The sequence below is a fragment of the Triticum dicoccoides genome, chromosome 2B (genome assembly GCF_002162155.2).
Source record: "Triticum dicoccoides isolate Atlit2015 ecotype Zavitan chromosome 2B, WEW_v2.0, whole genome shotgun sequence".
Classification (NCBI taxonomy): domain Eukaryota; kingdom Viridiplantae; phylum Streptophyta; class Magnoliopsida; order Poales; family Poaceae; genus Triticum; species Triticum dicoccoides.
The window spans coordinates 435,779,007-435,797,717 of record NC_041383.1 but is presented as its reverse complement, the minus strand read 5'-3'; the positions used below and the strand labels follow the sequence as shown (position 1 = coordinate 435,797,717).

Below are 18,711 nucleotides of genomic sequence, written 5' to 3'. Positions count from 1 at the left end.
TTTGATCATGTTTTGCTTGTGAGAGAGGTTTTAGTCAACAGGCCTGCAACATTCAGATCCGTGTGTACTTTGCAAATTTCTATGTTATACTATAGATGTTGCTACCATGCTTCATTTGGTTCTATTCCAAATGATTGCTCCATTATACATGTCCGGTTTGCGACTCAAAGCTATCCGGATCGGTGTCAAAGCTTGCATCGACGTAACCCTTTATGACAGACTCTTTATAACCTCCATAAACAAGAAACATTTCCTTAGTCCTCTTTAGGTACCTAAGGATATTTTTTGACCACTGTCCAGTGATCCACTCCTCGGTTACTTTGGGACCTCTCTGCCAAACTTATGGCAAGGCACGCATCAGGTCTGTTACACAGCATGGGATACATTATAGAGCCTATGACTAAGGCATAGGGGGTGACTTTCATCCGTTCTGTTTCTTCTTCAGTGGTCAAGCCTTGAGTCTTACTCAACTTCACACCTTAGAACTCAGGCAAGAACTCCTTCTTTAACTGATCCATTTTGATCTCCCTCAAAATCTTGTCTAGGTATGCTCTATGTGAAAGTCTTATCAGGCGTCTTGATATATCTCTATAGATCTTGATGCCCAATATGTAAGCAGCTTTACCCAGGTCTTCCTTTGAAAAATTCATTTCAAACAACCTTAATGCTTTCCAGAAATTCTACATCATTTCCAATCAACAATATGTCATCCACATATACTATTAGAAATGCTATAGAGCTCCCGCTCACTTTCCTATAAATACAAGTTTCTTCACAAACCTTGTATAAAACCAAAAGCTTTGATCACCTCATCAAAGCGTATATTCCAACTCCGAGATGCTTACACCTGTCCATAGATGGATCGCTAGAGCTTGCATACCTTTTATCATCCTTAGGACCAACAAAACCTTTAGGCTGCGTCATATACAATTCTTCCGTAAGGAAAGTGGTTTTCACATCCATCTGCGAGATTTCATAATCGAAAAATGCATCAACTGCTAACATAATACTAACAGACTTAAGCATCGCTATGGGTGAGAAAGTCTCATCGTAGTCAACTCCTTGAACTTGCCAAAAACCCTTTGCAATGAGTCGAGCTTTATAGACAGTGACATTACCATCAGCGTATGTCTTCTTCTTAAAGATCCATTTGTTCTTGATGGCCTGTCGGTCATCAGGTAAGTCTACCAAAGTCCACACTTAGTTCTCATACATGGATCCTATCTCAGATTTCATGGCCTCTAGCAATTTGTCGAAATCCGGGCCCATCATCGCTTCCTTATAGTTCGTAGGCTCATCGTTGTCTAACAACACGACTTCCATGACAGGATTACCATACCACTCAGGGCAGTACGTGTCCTTGTTGACCTATGATGTTCGGTAGTGACTTGATCCGAAATTTATGATCATCATCATTAGCTTTCTCTTCAATTGGTGTACACACCACATGAACACCTTTCTGCGATGCTCTATTTTCCAATTCAAGTGAAGGTTCCATAACTTCATCAAGTTCTACCTTTCTCCCACTCACTTCTTTCGAGGGAAAACTCCTTATCTGTAAAGGATCCATTCTCGACAACAAAGACCTGCCTTCGGATCTGTGATAGAAGGTATTTTATGAAGACGCACTTCTCTGCTTTGGGTTCGAGCTTATTAGGCTTAAGTGTTGCATCCCCAAACTATAGGAAATGACAACATAGGTTTCTTGCCAAAGCATAGTTCATACGATGTCTCTCAACGGATTTATATGGTGCCATATTTAAAGTGAATGTTATTGTTTCTAATGCATAGACCCAAAACTATAGTGGAAATCGTTGATAGACATCATAGAACACACCATATCCAATAGAGTACGGCTATGACGTTCAGACACACCATTACACTATGGAGGTGTTTGTTTCGTCCAGTGGTAACGTAAACGTAAATGGGAACTGTTTATAGACTGTAATAGCACCGGACTGGACAAACCCCATTTTGTTTGGTTCTACAGTGTAAAGGAAACAGGTACCTAAACAATGTTTGGTTTGACACAATAACAGGCACCTTTCGCAGTACAGAACACAACATGGGCTTTCACATGCATCAGACAAGCACACAATTTAGAAATATTTTTGCATTCATCCAATGCAAAGACATCTTTTAACCAGAATTTAGCTCCACTTTAACGACATTACACATTTTTAAAATGAAAATGATACAAACTTGGAATTCAACGACACTTCGAAATAAACTACATAATTAGTCCCTAAAATTGTTTTTATATTATAGGATAAATAGAAAGGACAAGTTCACAATCTTGCAAAGAAGCTTTTCCATTGAACTTCATCTTCCACGCCACACCACTGATCCCATTTTCTAATTAACCTTGCTTTTTTTCTCATCTGCCAATAAGCATGAGTTAAAATGAGGATAAAGAAACACACAAGCAACAACCAATAATAAAAATAATAGTAGCAACTATAACATGATTGTTCTTTCTCACCAACACTTTGACGAAGGAAAGGTGGGAATCTGCTCCATGCATTTCAACACTTTGACAAAGATAACAATAGGAAAATGATGTATACTGCAAGACCAATGAAATGAAAAGCACTCTCTTAGCTAACACAGACTACAATGATGTATACTACAAGAACATATACTAAAATATGGTGGAAAGGATGAGATCTACACCATGCTTTTCAACACTTTTCACAAATATATAACAATAGTAAAATGAGGTGGGTTTTGTACACACGAGTTATGTCACACCATTACTGGAGAAGGACCTTCTTTCCCATCAACCTTGCTTCTTTCTTTCATCTGCCAATGAGGAGCCAATAAGCAGGAGTTAGATACAAGGAAAAAAACTTCAGCACAAGTTTGGCTTATATACGACCAGCCAAAAACACCACAACAATATGTCACTACAAGTTTGGCTTATATATACTGCAAATAACCACTCTTGCTTATATACGCCGCTTTGTACTAGTGAAATTTTAGTTCACTTGAGCCACTCATGGTGATGAATGTCAGGATGCTATCAACCCAAGGTTTACAAATAAGTTCAATCAAGAATAACAAAATGTGTTATAAATCAATGATGTAACAGGAGCATAATTTATCACCTATCATACCGATTTATATGGCAGTCTAGACATCACATATTAGAAAAATGTGGTCACACATGAGTTGCTGAACATTTTCACCTTGTTACTTCATTGATTTCAGCAACCTACCTAGTTAGATCACAAATCAACAGTCGGGGAAAACAAAAACTGCATCACAAGATAGTGCATATTATTAAAGAGTTTAGAAAAAGGGATACCAGACAGCATTTTCAGGACGAAGTCCCTCCTCAAAATGCCTGGAAGCACAAGCATCATGTTCATGTGCTCTGGAGCTTTAGCGAATATAGTTGCAGCTTCAACAATCTCGCTCCCAGTAAATGCAAGCCTAGACAATTCACTAATTGCATTTTCTCTTGATTTCTGTTGAGGGTCTTCTTGTGCTGCTTGTCGCACCATTGCTGATGTAAATGATGTTGTCATTGCACCCACATGTTGTGTCACGTTGTTCAGCTGGCTGTTAACATCTTGAAGTATGGCTGCAAATGGATCGCTTGGTCCCGTTGCCCTCTTTGGCCTTGGCTCCTTTTTCTGCCTCTTCAAACTAGTTGTATCAATAGAGCAAGTGTCAATGGACCGTCGAGCTGTTCCTGTTGAGATAATGCCCTCTTCCTCATTTTCTTCTTCCTCCATAGCAATTTCCTTCTCCAAGTTTCCCACTGCCTCTCCAAAGCCTTCTACACTTTCTCCTGTTACAATGTCTTTGCCATAGATAGCAACCAATTGTTCAAAGTATGGAAATGATACACCATACAATCCCTTAGCCTCCTTGTGAATCTACATGTTTTTTACAAAAGAAGAAAGTTGGTTTTTGATAGCAAGGACAAAAATAAGGGATAGAAAACGTACTACTTTCTCCTGGAATATCTTAGGAATAGTAGCACTAACAAGGCAGCAAGGGATGATCCAAATACAAAAAATACTAAAGAGAATACACTACAATAACAGGTAACCAAGGTACAATAGCAAGGAAATTTAGCACAAAGCATTACTATGGAATTCAGTTTTAGTGGTTCAAGTGATCTACCTGACAATGAGCTTCATATTGTGCCTTCTCGCACTGAATCATCTTTCGACTTCCATCCCATGTGAAACCACTTTTGGATAGCATTACTTCAACGGCACCAAATTTCTTCCTGAAGTGCCTCACTCTTGATTCAATGTGCGGAGATGCAGTGATACCACGGCCTGGACACTTTTCAACAAGATGCTTTTCCAATATCCCCAGGTATCCACCCTTGAAGGCACCATTAGCTTTCCACCTCGGGTCTAAAGATAACACATACAAAGCTTTAATAAGCTCATCGTCCTCATCGGGAGACCAATTCCTTTTATTCTTGCCTCTTCCACGAGACGTGCTCGAGCTATCCACACGGTCCATATCTGCACAAGCAAGAATGGGCACAAATGAGATGGCAAATATATATGAAAGAGAACAAATGCAAACGAGATGCAATTGTAGCTTGCAAATATAATTGAAAGGAAACAAATGTAAATGAGATGGAAATCTATATAGAAGGGAACAAATAGAAACAACTTATACCTCAATGCGCCCTAGCAGCCCTATGTCTATTATACATGCCCTGAGCAAGTTCATTCCGAAAATTTGTCCACTCAGTCGAAGTTGAGATAGAAGTGATGAATTCTGGTTGTTCCAATTCTTCCTCCATGTCTTCTAATGTTTCTTGTATTATTGGCTCGTTGATATCAAGTGGGTCGACAGACATCTTTTGCAATATAAGATTATGCAAGAGTGCGCATGCCATGATGATTCGACATTGAGTCTTCATGGGAAAAAAAGGAAGGAGACCTCAAAATCGCCCACCGACCCTTCAACCTTCCAAAGCACCTTTCTACTATATTTCGGGCTCTAGCGTGGCGCATGTTGAGATATTATTCTGCGTTATGAGGTGGATTTTGTGGTGTCCAACCACCCAAGTGATACCTTTGACCTCGATATCGAGCTAAAAATCCTTTCGCGTTTGCGTAGCGAGCATCGACAAGATAATATTGGCCTTCGGGGACACGCAACCCATTTGGCCGTGAGATGGCATCCCTAAGAACCCGACCATCATGTGTAGAACCTTCCCAACCGGGTAATATGTAGATGAATTGCATGTCAGGTGCACATACACCTAACACATTTGTATCTATATCACCCAACCTTGATCGATACCTTCCTTTCAAATTAGCTGGGACTGTTACGCCTATGTGTGTGCCATCTAATGCTCCAAGGAAATTCTATAACATAAAGAACAATGTGCAAATATTAGCATCTTTTACCACTATTGAGATCATCTAGTGAATAATATTTTTTATTAGTAGCTATTTACCTTGAAATACTTCCACTTATCATCGGTGCAATCCTCGGGTATATGTTCAGGCTTCTTAAGTAACACATGGTGCAGCTTCAAGACAGCTAGAAGACAAGCGTTGAAGTTTCTACTAATTGGCTCAGGGCTTCGATAGAAGAATTTTCCTACTGTCCTATTTTTGAGATGGTGTGATAACACATACAAGAATGATGCCACTATCTCCTCTAATGATGTGTTCCTTGTACCCTTTAGACCACCAACATCTCTCACCATCTCACATAATATATGAAATGTTCTCCTATCCATATGAAGTTGACTTATACACATAGCGTCGCTCTCACCAATTAGTCGATACAAGTTCTCTCCCCCTAACTCTCTAATTTTAATTCTCCTTTCTATTTGCCAACATTTTCTCCTATAAGCTAATGAAAACATGAACCACACATAATAGTATACAAGCATAATGGAAGTGGTCAGATTCAAAAATATTGCATTTCTCCTTCCACGCCTCGCACTTAAAGGAAGACGAGCCATAACTGCATAAGGAAAATATACCTATTTAAGGTTGGTATGACTTTCTTTCCTAAAAGTTGGTGGTAGTACAAAACAAGAAACTAGATAGATTTCAGGATGACGAAAAAACTTGCACATGCATTTGTCATGCAAAGGTACAATGGATTCAAAAAACTTGCACATTAGAAGCCTAATTAAGTCATATACAAATACAACCGCTGCATATGGATAGGAAAATTGCATATCAGAAAACTAGAGGAATAGTCAACCAATATCTAGTTGATATGCATGTGGATATCACCATCGATCTACTGTTCATGTAAAGTTCCAAGTATCAGGATATGATTTCACATCAGAAAGCTAAAAAATATGGTCCAATTGTCAACAGGAACATGCATCGAACAAGACACCTTCCTTCCTTTTTGTGACCAGCCAACCTAATTCATCTATTTGCCTAGATACCTAACTAGGCAGATGAAGAACACATCATAAAAATACAAAGGACAGACCACCAATTATACTCCACTAGTCATCACTAATAAAAGAACAGATCAAGAACACATATCTTTCCACTTCAAGATCAAGAATAGATCATTAATACACATCAACCTATAACAGATCATTAATATATCAAGAACACATTTTTTTTTACTTCAAGATCAAGAACAGATGGAAATATATGCTAGACGTCAACCTATAACAGATCATTAGTAGATCAAGAACAGATCAAGTCACACATTTTTTTACTTCAAGCTCAAGAACAGATGGAAATGTATGCTAGACATCAACCTATAACAGATCATTAGTAGATCAAGAACAGATCAAGTCACACATTTTTTTTACTTCAAGATCAAGAACAGATGGAAATATATGCTAGACATCAACCTATAACAGATCATTAGTAGATCAAGAACAGATCGAGCACACATATTTTTTTACTTCAAGATCAAGAACAGATGGATTAGTAACCCTAACCTTCAGATCTGCAGTAGGAGAATGATGGAGGAAGAGATTGATCTGGAGATGGGCAGATGGGCCTTTGTGCTCCTCGTACGCGGCTTCAATGGTCCACCCTCATCAGCGTCGGAGGCGGATGGCGTGGTCGTTCCCGGCGACTAATGCTGCGAGGTCAACCCGGCAGCTAGACTAGGAGGAGAGGACCGAAGGGGGTCGAGGGGAGGCGGCGGCGCGGCGTCGCTGGACTGGAAGGGAGGCGCGATGCGGCATTGCTAGACTGGAAGGGAGGCGGTGGCGCGGTGTTGCTGGACTGGAAGGGAGGTGGTGGCGCGGGACAGATCGAGGGGAGGAGCGAGTCGTGGGTGAGGGGCAGAGTCGAGCGGTAAGGAAGCCTTTACCGCTTGGGGGGTGGGGGTATCCTTCGATAGATGGCCTGGAACTGATTACCGAGGAACCTAATTACAGAGTTGTCTCACCAAACGCACATAACGATATTGGTTTACAATGTAAACAGGTGACGGGAAGAATTTGACGAAACAAACACCTCCTATGGTGTTCCAAGTGGCGTGAGTTGTGAAACAATTTTCACATTGTCCTAAGTACATACCAAACTCGTTACTCAGATATTCTCCTCCATGATCATATCATAGACATTTTATCTTCTTGTCAAGATGATCTTCAACTTTACTATGAAATTGCTTGAACATTTCAAAATTCCAGACTTGTGTTTCATCAATTAAATATACCCGCATCTACTCAAATCATCTGTGAAGTTAAGATAATAACGATATCCATCGCGTGCTTTAACACTCATCAGACCACATACATCGGTATGATTATTTCCAACAAGTCACTTGCCTGCTCCATTCAATCAGAAAATGGGTTTTTTGTCATCTTGCCCATGAGGCATGGTTTACATGTTTCAAATGATTCATAGTCAAGTGATTCCAAAAGTCCATCAGCATGGAGTTTCTTCATGCGCTTACCAATATGACCTAAGCGGCAGTGCCACATGTATGTTGTACTATCATCATTAACTTTGCATCTTTTGGCATCAAAAAATATGAACATGTGTATCACTACGATCGAGATTCAATAAGAATAAACCATTCACAAGGGGTGCATGACCATAAAAGATATTATCCATATAAATAGAACAACCATTATTCTCTGTCTTAAATGAATAACTGTCTCGTAATAAACAAGATCTAGATATAATGTTCATGCTTAACGCAGGCACCAAATAACAATTATTTAGGTTGAAAACTAATCTCAAAGGTAGATGTAGAGGGAGCATGCCGACGGTGATCACATCAACCTGCGAACCATTTCCAACATGCATCGTCACCTCGTCCTTAGCTAGTCTCCGTTTACTTTGTAGCTTCTGTTTCAAGTTACAAATAATAGCAACCGAACCAATATCAAATACCCAGGCGCTACTACAAGCACTAGTAAGGTACATGTCGTGGAATTGTCACAGCAAATGCCCTAGCATGAGGACTTAGGTGTGGAGCCATCACGACGTGGTTAGCTGAAGGGGTTAAAACGGGACAAGGGACACAGAGAGTTTTACCCAGGTTCGGCCCCTCGCAATGAGGTAAAGGCCTACTCCTGCTTTAGGTTGTATTGCTTGGGTTTCGATTACCAGGGATCGAATACGCTTGACCTAGTCTCGACCTATTGTTTTTTGCCCTAACCCGCCGTCGGGTCACCCCTTTATATACACAACCTGATGCCCGGTGGCTTATAGAGTCCCGGCCGGCTCATACACAACTTGTCTGGCTCGGTGACAGAACTAAACTTTCCTTAACATACAAGTTAAACATATGGCAGTTTATGCCCGTGGGCCTCAAGTCTCCTCCGGATCTTGGGCCTTCAGTAAGCTTGCTTCATGAACCGCCATCTTCAACATCTTCTTGGGCCTTCTCATTATGAACCACAGTGGTATGACCCGGCCCCTCCTGGGCGGGTCATACCCAATAGTTATATCCCCAACATTAGGCCCCAGGTTGATGTGAACTTGTTCATATCAATCTTCAACACTTGACTTAGAAAAAAATCCTTCGTTGTCAGTCTTTATGAAATCTTATAACCTGCCATGACGTCAGCTCTCAGAATTGTGTTAACCCATCGTGACGTCATCTCGCATTAATGTCACATGAGGCCCAAATCTCAATATATCTTCACTTTTAATGAACCTCCTGAGAATAGAGGCATCAGCACTATCACATAATCATTTTTTTCAACCTCCTCAATTCCCGCGCATGCCATCCATCCACTGCCTTATAAATAGGGATAGGGGTCCTTTTCATTCCCCCCTTGCCTCCTCGTCTTCGTCCTCTTCCTCACAACTCCTCAAGCGCCCGAGCTCCGCCGCCGCCGTCAACCTTCGTTCGCTGCACCACCTCTGGCCGCTGCATCAACCTGAGTGCACCAGAAACACCGCCGCATGCCTTCGCTGTACAACAGTCTTGTTAAGCTCCCCCCTTTCCTCTCCATAGATCTTCATTAGGGTTTGCTCAAGTTCTTCAGGGTTCATCTCTGTTCCTTTGTTCCTTCCTGTCTCTTGTAGTTTTGATCTGAGTTTAGTACTCATCTTGCGCGGCATCAGTTTAACACTCATTTTTTATATTTGAATGTCTCCCCTCCTTAAGAGATTTCATCTGAACACGTGAACTATTCTACTGCCGCCACTTAGGTTTATAATTTTTCTTCATTATCTGAACTGTCGTAGATCCAAAATTATAGCACCAATCTGTGAAACTATTTGTCCAACACTTAGCAATTCTTCACTCATAGATCTGAAAAACTGATAACTGTGTGGGCATCTTAACTGATAAACCATAACCTGCCCGGTACCATCAGTCCCCTTTTAAGCCGCCAATAGATTGCTTTGCGTAACTTCAACACTACCCTCTGGCTTAGCACACTACATGTTTATAGTCCTTACCTTTGAACCAATGACCATCTTAATGACATAATCTTAAACCGGCAGAAATTTTCTTTTCAGATCATCATCAACAATGAATAAGACCTTCACTTCCTGCAGCTGGGTAGCATCCCGGGCCGAGGAAGATTTGATTTTTTTATTGAAAGCCAAGAAAGACGACATCCACTGGAGGGTCCTAGGCACCGAAAATCCAACTGAGCCCAAGGAAGGAGATGTAATCGTTTTTACTGATCATATGATCCGGGGGTTTACCCCGCCCGGCTCAAAATTCTTTCGAGATGTGCTACAATTCTTCCAACTTCATCCTTAAGACATTGGGCCCAATTCTATCTCCAACATTTGGAACTTCCAAGTCTTTTGCGAAGCTTATCTTCAAGAGGAACCCACTGTCAAACTGTTCAGGGAATTTTATTATTTGAACCGGCATGCGGAGTTCACTAACGGGTCCAGCTTGGAACTAGGCGGAGTTTCAATTCAGAAACGGAAAGAGGCCACCTTCCCATATGCCAAGCCGCCCAGTCATCCCAAGGACTGGAACCAGACTTGGTTCTATTGCCAAGATACATCTCCAGAGGGTGAGAATCCCCTGCCGGGTTACTGTGAACACCGGCTCAGCAACACACATCAGCTCCCACAGTGGATCAGCATGAAGGAATGGGCCACGTATGCGCCCATTTTTTCAAAAATCAGAGCCTTCATGGATAACAGCTTAACCAACATCGACCTTGTTCGGTGCTGGGTCTCTTGGAGGATTCCTCCCTTAAGTCGTCGCCCCAGCTTAATGTGCGAGTACAGCGGGGACTTGAAAGATCCCCAACGCCACTCTGAAATCCAGTTATCTGACACAGAAGTCAATGAAGCGACTAAGGCTTTGTTGAATGAAAGCTGGGCAGAGTGCATTAAAGTCGGACTTAGTCCTTTCTGCACCTTCAACCAACCGCCAGCTGTAAGTGTTGCACACAATTTTTCCAGCTTGAATCATGTTTTAATTAATACCGTCCTCTTATAATCATTCGACTTCCACAGGTCGACTCTCCTTTTTGGAAGAAGAGGCTGCAAGACAAGCCGGCCAAGAAGACCCGGACCAAGGCCAAGGTTAGCAAAAAGCCTGCCAAGAAGAAGACCGACCCCTCCGAGTTACTGGACTTGGATGACGATGTTGATGATGATGAGTCGGAGGTAGAACTTGTTTCTCTTGGCTCATTTTTTGTACATCTCATTGACAATGACTATTATCAGGATGACGCGGAAGCCAGTCGTGCTGGTGATGAAGAGGTAATTGTTTTTTCCTCCGGCTCAGAATCTCTGCCAAAACAGAAATCTCGACAAGCAAGCTGAAAAGTAAGGTTTTCTCATCCTTTAGCTTATTTGGATCCAAACTTTATTTTGAAGAAGCAGCAACATGAAGCTTGCCGTACAACCCGGAATAGCGGAGGTGGGATCCTTTCCTCTGGCTTACCAAACACTCTAGCTCCCCGCAAGCGTCGTCCAGAGGTCTCAGCAATTTCTGACTTATCTTATTCCAAGGCGGGTCTTTTTTTGACAACCTCTTAATCCTTCCGACTCAAATTACCAGGGAACGTCTCATTCCTCCTCTGGCGATTCAAGGGGGACTTACGTCTCAGTCTTCAAGACTGTGCCTGGGTAAGGATGCTTAATCTCTGCTTTCCAGCATGTATTCAGTTGTTGTGCTAACCTCGTCTTTGTGCCCCACTCACAGAGCTATGTCAAAGCCCAGCAAGAAATCAGAGGTGACAAAGACCACTGAAAATCCTTCTGAACCGGAGAAGCAGTCAACATATACTTCCTTCCACGCCCTTGAAGCCATAGCCGATGAGCCGCCTTTGGAAGAGCACAACGTTTCCATAGATCATATGGACATTGATCCAACCACCACCAAGCCACCAAGTCCCATCAAGCGTCCAAGCCCCATGAAGCCTACTGAAGAAAAGGCCGATGATGTTATCATCACTGGGCTTGGTTATACAGCGCCAGGCAATCCCACTGTCTTGTCAAAGCACAACGCCAAGTAAGAAATTTCTGTTGCTGACAAAGGCAAGTGGTCAGCCAACTTAGAAAGTTATTCCCACTTCAGTGCTCAAGAGATCCACTCTAGGTACTTGAACCGCCTACATACAAGCCGTGACTTTGAAGACGGCTTATTCAACTTGATGAAGGAGCATTTTGAGGTAAACATTACAACCCTCTTCATATGAATATACTTATATCAGTCACCAAGTTTATAGGATATGATAGAATTGAATGTATTGTAGACTTTAGATAACCTTGTAAATCAAATCGAGCAGCCCCCAAGGGCCGACTTATACCTTCAAGATAAGTCGAGACTTCAAATAGTAATCCTTCAACTTTGCATGTATAGCCCCCAAGGGCTGGCTTAAACTTTCAAGATAAGCCGGGACTTCAAATAATAATGATTCAATTTTGCACCTGTAGCCCCCAAGGGCCGGCTTAAACTGTCAAGATCAGCCGGGTCTCATTACCATATTTGTCCATAAAATCCAAGCATATAGCCCCCATGAATTGGCTATAGTCACCATAATGTAGTCGGGTCATCATAAAAATGTCTTCAAAAAAGAGCAATGTGCATTAGCCCCCAAGTGCCAAGTGAAATACTTGTATTGTGCTTGGGACTTTTAAATAAGATGATTGTAACCCCGCCTATTGTTTATATCCTACAGGCTGAACTTAATGTCAAAGAATCCCAAGTCGCCGATCTTCAAGAGAACATCACGTCTCAGCAATCTGAAACCCCCAAGGCCAAAGTAGAATTAACCACCGTCTTGGCAGAGACGGAAAAGCTAAAGAAAAACTTCAAGGCTGACCAGGCAGGCTGGTGTTGTAGGGTGGAACCCTATGGGGAGATCTTTCACGAATTGGAGGGGGAATCCCCAAGAACAAGATGAACACAAAGAACACAAGAGAGGGGAAACACTCAAATTAACTAGATTCAATCACCCATATGCTAGATCCAAGAACACACAAGAGGTCACAATGATCCAAGAACAACAAAGGAAAGAAACAAAGTACTAGTTCATACCAATCCTATGAGGAGATAGGTCTTGATGATAGTCTTCTCCAAGAGGAGGTCTTGATATCCACAAGTGGATCTTCTCACATGGAGGTCTCGAACTCCATTGGAGTGGTCTCTCTCTCTCAAGAGGAGGAGGTAGGAGCAAAGCTCACCTAAGAATGAGCTATCATATTTGCTATGCCTAAATGGAGGAGGGGGAGGGATATATATAGGTAGGTGGAGGAAGGGGACGAAGTGGAGGCCCAACAGGTGACTCTCGACCGTCCATCCTGAAGAGCCCGTGTGCACGGGGTAAGTTGGGCCCGTGCGCACGGGGGTCCCGTGGGCACGGTACAAGCCCGTGCGCACAGGGTGCTCCGACGCCAGCTCTCTGAGTAGTCCATGCGCACGGGGTCTTCGAGGCCCGTGGGCACGGGGTCGCCTGGGAGGTGCAGAGTTGATCTTATTGCACTCATTCTTCCTCCTTGTGGCCTTGGGGTCCTTCTCCTACTCCTTTGGGGTGTTCCTGACCAGCTTGTGGTCGTAGGTCTTCGTATCTAAGGACACATAGAGCACTTTGGTGAGGTAGCAAGCGAGTCCAATGGATATTCATGATATTCTCGAAGAAGAGCGGGCTCACCTTAATTCCAATGGCATATGTTCGAGGTCTCGTCATAGGTCCTCTTGGGTTTTGGAGAGTAGTCGGAGTGTACATGGGGATGGATGAGGGATGCTCCACATCATCTCCCTCCCCCTGGGAAAGATCCGACCTCGGATCGTGATCCTCATCGCCATGGAAACAGTTGTCATGGACAGACTTGTAGTTGGACGAAGCTGAAGACATGGCGCAATCCAAGTAGTCCAAGGTGTCCTCGGAGTGAAAGACATGCAAAAATAGCAAACACAAATGACACTCGGAAATATAATGGTTAGCGTACACAAAGTGTCCATCATGTAAGAATGAGTCCGTGTGGCAAGATAGTGCATGGCAAGGCACAAGATGCTTATCCAAAAGATGTAGAATCAGATGTAAAGCATTCATGTGAGCAAATTCATTTGTCGTATGCACAAAGTTGTGGTGAATGTGATTAATGCGACCCTTGTGCAAAATGATGTCATAATGGGATTGTTTCTCAAGAGCATGAACATGGTAATTGGTGCTCAATGTGATTATGTTGTCATGCAATTGATGATGGGCAATATGATCATGATGTATGAGTATGCCATCAAGGAAGATTACAACAAATTTGCTAAGGAAATGCACAAGCTCATATATCATGGATGACATGGGAATACAAGATGCAACAAGGCAATTATAATGTGAGTCAATCCATGCATGGGGTGCAAACTTGTGGTGAGTATGTTATGTCCATCGAGCATGGCATGTGTGATCACAATCAACAAAAATGGAGGTGGTGGTACAAAAAGTCAAAGGAGTGTTGATGTACCAAAGCTCGATGTCATGGCATGAGTGGAGTTACGAAGGTGCATCCAATAAGTGCAAGCGCTCCTCAATGTGAAGGTCCATAGAGTCAATCTTCAATGCCGGTCCTCCATCCAATATATGTATCATGTAGACAAGAATAAGGAAACAACAATGAAAGAGTGACCCATCCAATATGCGTACTTGAGGATGGCTCAAAGGGAAGGAGTTCACCTTTATGAGGATGTTGAAAATGTTGGTATCTGCACATCATGTATGCCTTCACATAACCAATATGTCTCATGACAGTAATGCCCTGTGAATCCTTCAAAACAAAAGAACATGGCAAACACTCAGAAAAACAAAGGAGGTCAGCGGAAGTGCAAAACCTATCATTCCTGTGGTAAGATACACAACAAGTGTATGCATCATGCTCATCATAAGAAAGTACAAAGGAGCATTTCATAGTATGGAGGCATAGGATGCAAGAACAACCAAATACAATAGGCTCAATCAAACAAGCATGCATCACAAGTAAAGTGTCAGTCTCCAAGATCAAGAAGCATAGTATTGTTGCACTCAATACAAGTGGATATGAGAGAGGCAACTAATGGAGGCAAGTGACAATGAGCAAGATATATCATGTGAGAGGCATGAGCATATATGTCATCAACCCAAGAAAGCGAGTAAGAGTGGAACATGGGTGATGCAACATAGCAAGCAATCATAGTGATCAAGTCAAGCAAGCTAGTAATGCGAAGATGCAACGTACTAGAGGGAATCATGGCAAGCATGTCATGTGTGCAAATAGTGGGCATGAATAATTCACATGTTATAGCACAAGCATGAAAACAAGATATGAGCAAAGCATCATCAATGTATTGGCGAGAGGCCGTATGTAAATAGCAATGAAACATCATGACTCTCCCAACACAAGAATCAACAATAGCATGTGGCACATGGTAAACATGGCAATAGCAACAAGGATCTCCACCAAGCATGCAAATACACATAGGAGTAGCATAATGGTGAATCATGGGTAGATGCAAGCAAGGGTCACAATTGCATGGCAAAATCATGTAAAGAGGCATAACATGCAAAGTGAACAAGATACAATGGGCATAAAGTAACAAGTGATATATAGCCCATAGCCTTGTGAGAGCCAAGTAGAAGAGATGCGCGTAGTCGTTGCGCAAAGAGAATGGTAGGACGGACAATCCAGGGGATCCCAAATCGTCGTTGCTCTCAAGATCTCATTTCATCAACTCTTGGGATTGAGAGGTTGACAAGTATACGTGAGTACCTACACACAACAAAAACAAAGGGAAAATGGTGTGTGCGTGGTAGATGTACACATCATTCATCATGATGCGCACGTGCTTGTGTTGGTTAGCACTAAATATCCAATGCTCAAATAAATGAGTTGTATGATATAGAAACATGTCATCCATCATGAGAGGTTTGTTATTATGCATGTCATAATGGAGACTCAAAGGGTTTGATGCATCATGAGATATATGTATAGCATTGTTATTCATGGAATGCATATGGTGCAAGCAATTATGGGAATCATGTAAAGTATGAAATGCATAAAGATCTCCTAATATGTATGAGGAAACTATGGGGGTCTCCTCATGAGCATTAATGGAAACATCACATGGAGAATATTGACAACATCCAAACAATGCATATTTGGAACAATGTGATCATGGCATGACATAGTAGATGAATTGCGCAAATTATGTAAAGGAAGCATGGCAATATAATCACATGAAAAACAAAAGCCAATGACCATCATCTCGCCATCTATGCCATAAGTGCAAATGGGATTTATTTTAATGTGGCATGCGTAGTTACTATGTTGAGATTGAAATGATGCAATATGGGAGATCTCACTCATAGCATATGGTAAGTTCAATGGATTGTCAAACATGATGTGGCCAAAGGAATTTTTACATGATATCCTATGGAGCATAGCATCACAACTAGGCAACTCAACATGCTCATCATCATATTCATCATAAATAGGTAAGTCATGACATGAGGAAGTCGCACTAGCATGAAGCATGGGAATAGGTGGATTAACATCATGCAAGAAATCATTGGTAAGAGAGTCCACTAGTGGGACAAGAGAAGCACCATCACCTATGTTACCGTCGAGGCATTGCTAATGTGTTGTAGGTGAGGTGTTGAAGATCCACTCGTTGTCATCTTCATCTTGATGGAACCATGTGGGGGGTGCATCGTCATCCACCATGGCCATCGTCTTCTCCATTGGAGGGATGGACTCGTCGAAGATAAGCATGTCGTCATGTAGGGGACCTAGAACCAAAGAAGAAAACACACTAGGAGTAGAGGTTAAGTCATTAGAAATCATAGTGGCCTCACATGCCATGTCAACTACCTCACTCACTAAGTGTTGTGGCTCACTCACTCCCTCAAGGATGCACTCACTCATATGGTTGGTGGAGTCACTCAAATGGAGCTCAACCTCATATAGGATGTGTGGCATGCTCTCATGTGTGCGGCTAGTGGTGGTCACACTCATCCTCTCATAGGAAATGCTCTCAATGTCATATATGGTGGAGTCACTCATCTCACCCATGGGGTGGTGTCTCTCCTCACATGACAAATGGGCCATCTCGACATATGTGGGTGTCGGAGAGATGTAGGTGCCAATGTCTCCATGGTCAACTCCTATCGCCATGGTCGAAGGGGATGGCCCTTGCTCGACCTTCTTGTCATCATCTTGGTGTTGGAGGCCCATATGATGTGGCACCTCGTAGCTTGTCTCCATGACTGAAGGGAATTTCCCATGATCGTCCATATTCCTTGAGGGTCTTCCGAAGATGGAAGAGTCGCCCTCACTTGTAGATGGTCGCCTTGGACTTGATGAAGTCGTTGTAGGCGTACTCATGGGAAGTAGGCGAAGATGCCGTACGTCCAAAGGAGAAGATGCCTTGATAGCACTTGGCGAAGATGCTGAAGTGTTTGTTGTAGCCGTAGCGCTGTCTTGGTGGTGGTCGTCTCGCGGTCTTCTTTGGTGCTCTTGAAGCTTGGACTTGGCGTGAAGTAGGGCTTGTTGGGACTTGTGCATTTGCGCTTGTGGAGCATCTTCATGATTATGATGTCGTTGTCGTGCTTGAGCTCGTAGGAGATGTCGTTCGTCGTCGTCATGCACATGTTGCTCGGAGGTGACTTGCCCTTCATGATGATGTGGATCACGAACGTGATGGTGGTCGCCATGTAGATGTGGACATGGATGAATTGCGCTTGCATCACTTGGGCACTCCGAAGATGATCGACTTGGTCGCCGCCGCCTTGAAGATGACGAAGGGGAAGTAGACTTGATTAAGGCCTGAATCTCCTCCATCCTTGCATCTTGCTCCTCCTTTTGTGCGGAAAGCTTCTTGTCGATGTAGTCCCTTTTCCTTGCTTCAGAGTGACGAATGTAGATTGTGCGCCTTGCATTTGTTGTTGTAGATCGAAGATGGACACTTTGGTGATGTAGTTGTTCACGCCGTCGTCGTTGTCGTGGAAGACCGGAGATGAAATGCCTTGCCTATCCATCACAACACTTGAGCAAATGTGAGTGGAAGAAAGGAAAGAACTAGACCAATGTACCTTATCCAATGTTGAAGATGGATCAATGATCACTTAATAATTTATCAAGGAAATAGCACAATTGGTACCGGATCTTGTCAATTCTCACACCTACACAAGTAAGGCTTATGGTGGAGCTCGGTGAGGATAGTGGCACAAAACATTTGATGCAAAATGTTAGCAAGAGTCAATAATGTTGGAAAAGATTCACAAATTCGCAAGTGAAACAAGTAGACCAATAGCAATATGTGGTACACAGAAACACACACACGGATAGATAAATGGGGTCGTGCAACCAAAGAATGAGCACAAAATGTGGAATCTATCGAAAACGCTCGTGTTGCACAACTCAAGAGAGATGCTAGCACGATTGCTCAATAGGCGGATACGAGACTTGTGCACAACCTATAAGATGCAAAATGTATTAGCTTTCGGTCCCAAGTATGATATGTGTATGATGTTCCCGATGTTCTTCTCAAGGTGATCCAAGATGATAGGATATGACAATCTTATGTGCAATGTGGTATGATGCTATGGCACTTGCTTACAAGCTTCTTTGCTCTTTTTCTTTTTCTTAAAAGCTTTATTCTTCTTCTTTTTTTTGTATGGCCACTTATGCGAAATGCACAAACCAAGATAGCAATTGTGTATATGCGGGAACAAACTTGTGACACAAGATATGATACCAAGATATGCACCACAATGATATGGTATGTATGCTATGGGAAGTATGATCACTAAAGTGCATAAGTAACATTGCCGACAATACTCAATGGCTAGTCTCGATAGGCAAGTGACGCAAAATAGGCTAA

General features: G+C 42.5%; 1 protein-coding gene across 1 annotated transcript; it reads right to left on the bottom strand.

The window, feature by feature from the left end:
- Window positions 1-5,000: 5,000 nt before the first annotated feature.
- Window positions 5,001-6,084, bottom strand: LOC119360930. Its single transcript, XM_037626367.1, has 2 exons — window positions 5,441-6,084; window positions 5,001-5,348 (listed from the first exon to the last, which is right to left on the bottom strand). Exons 1-2 carry the CDS (start codon window positions 5,954-5,956, stop codon window positions 5,001-5,003), a joined length of 864 nt encoding a protein of 287 aa, XP_037482264.1. The 5' UTR covers window positions 5,957-6,084.
- Between the last annotated feature and the right edge of the window lie 12,627 nt (window positions 6,085-18,711).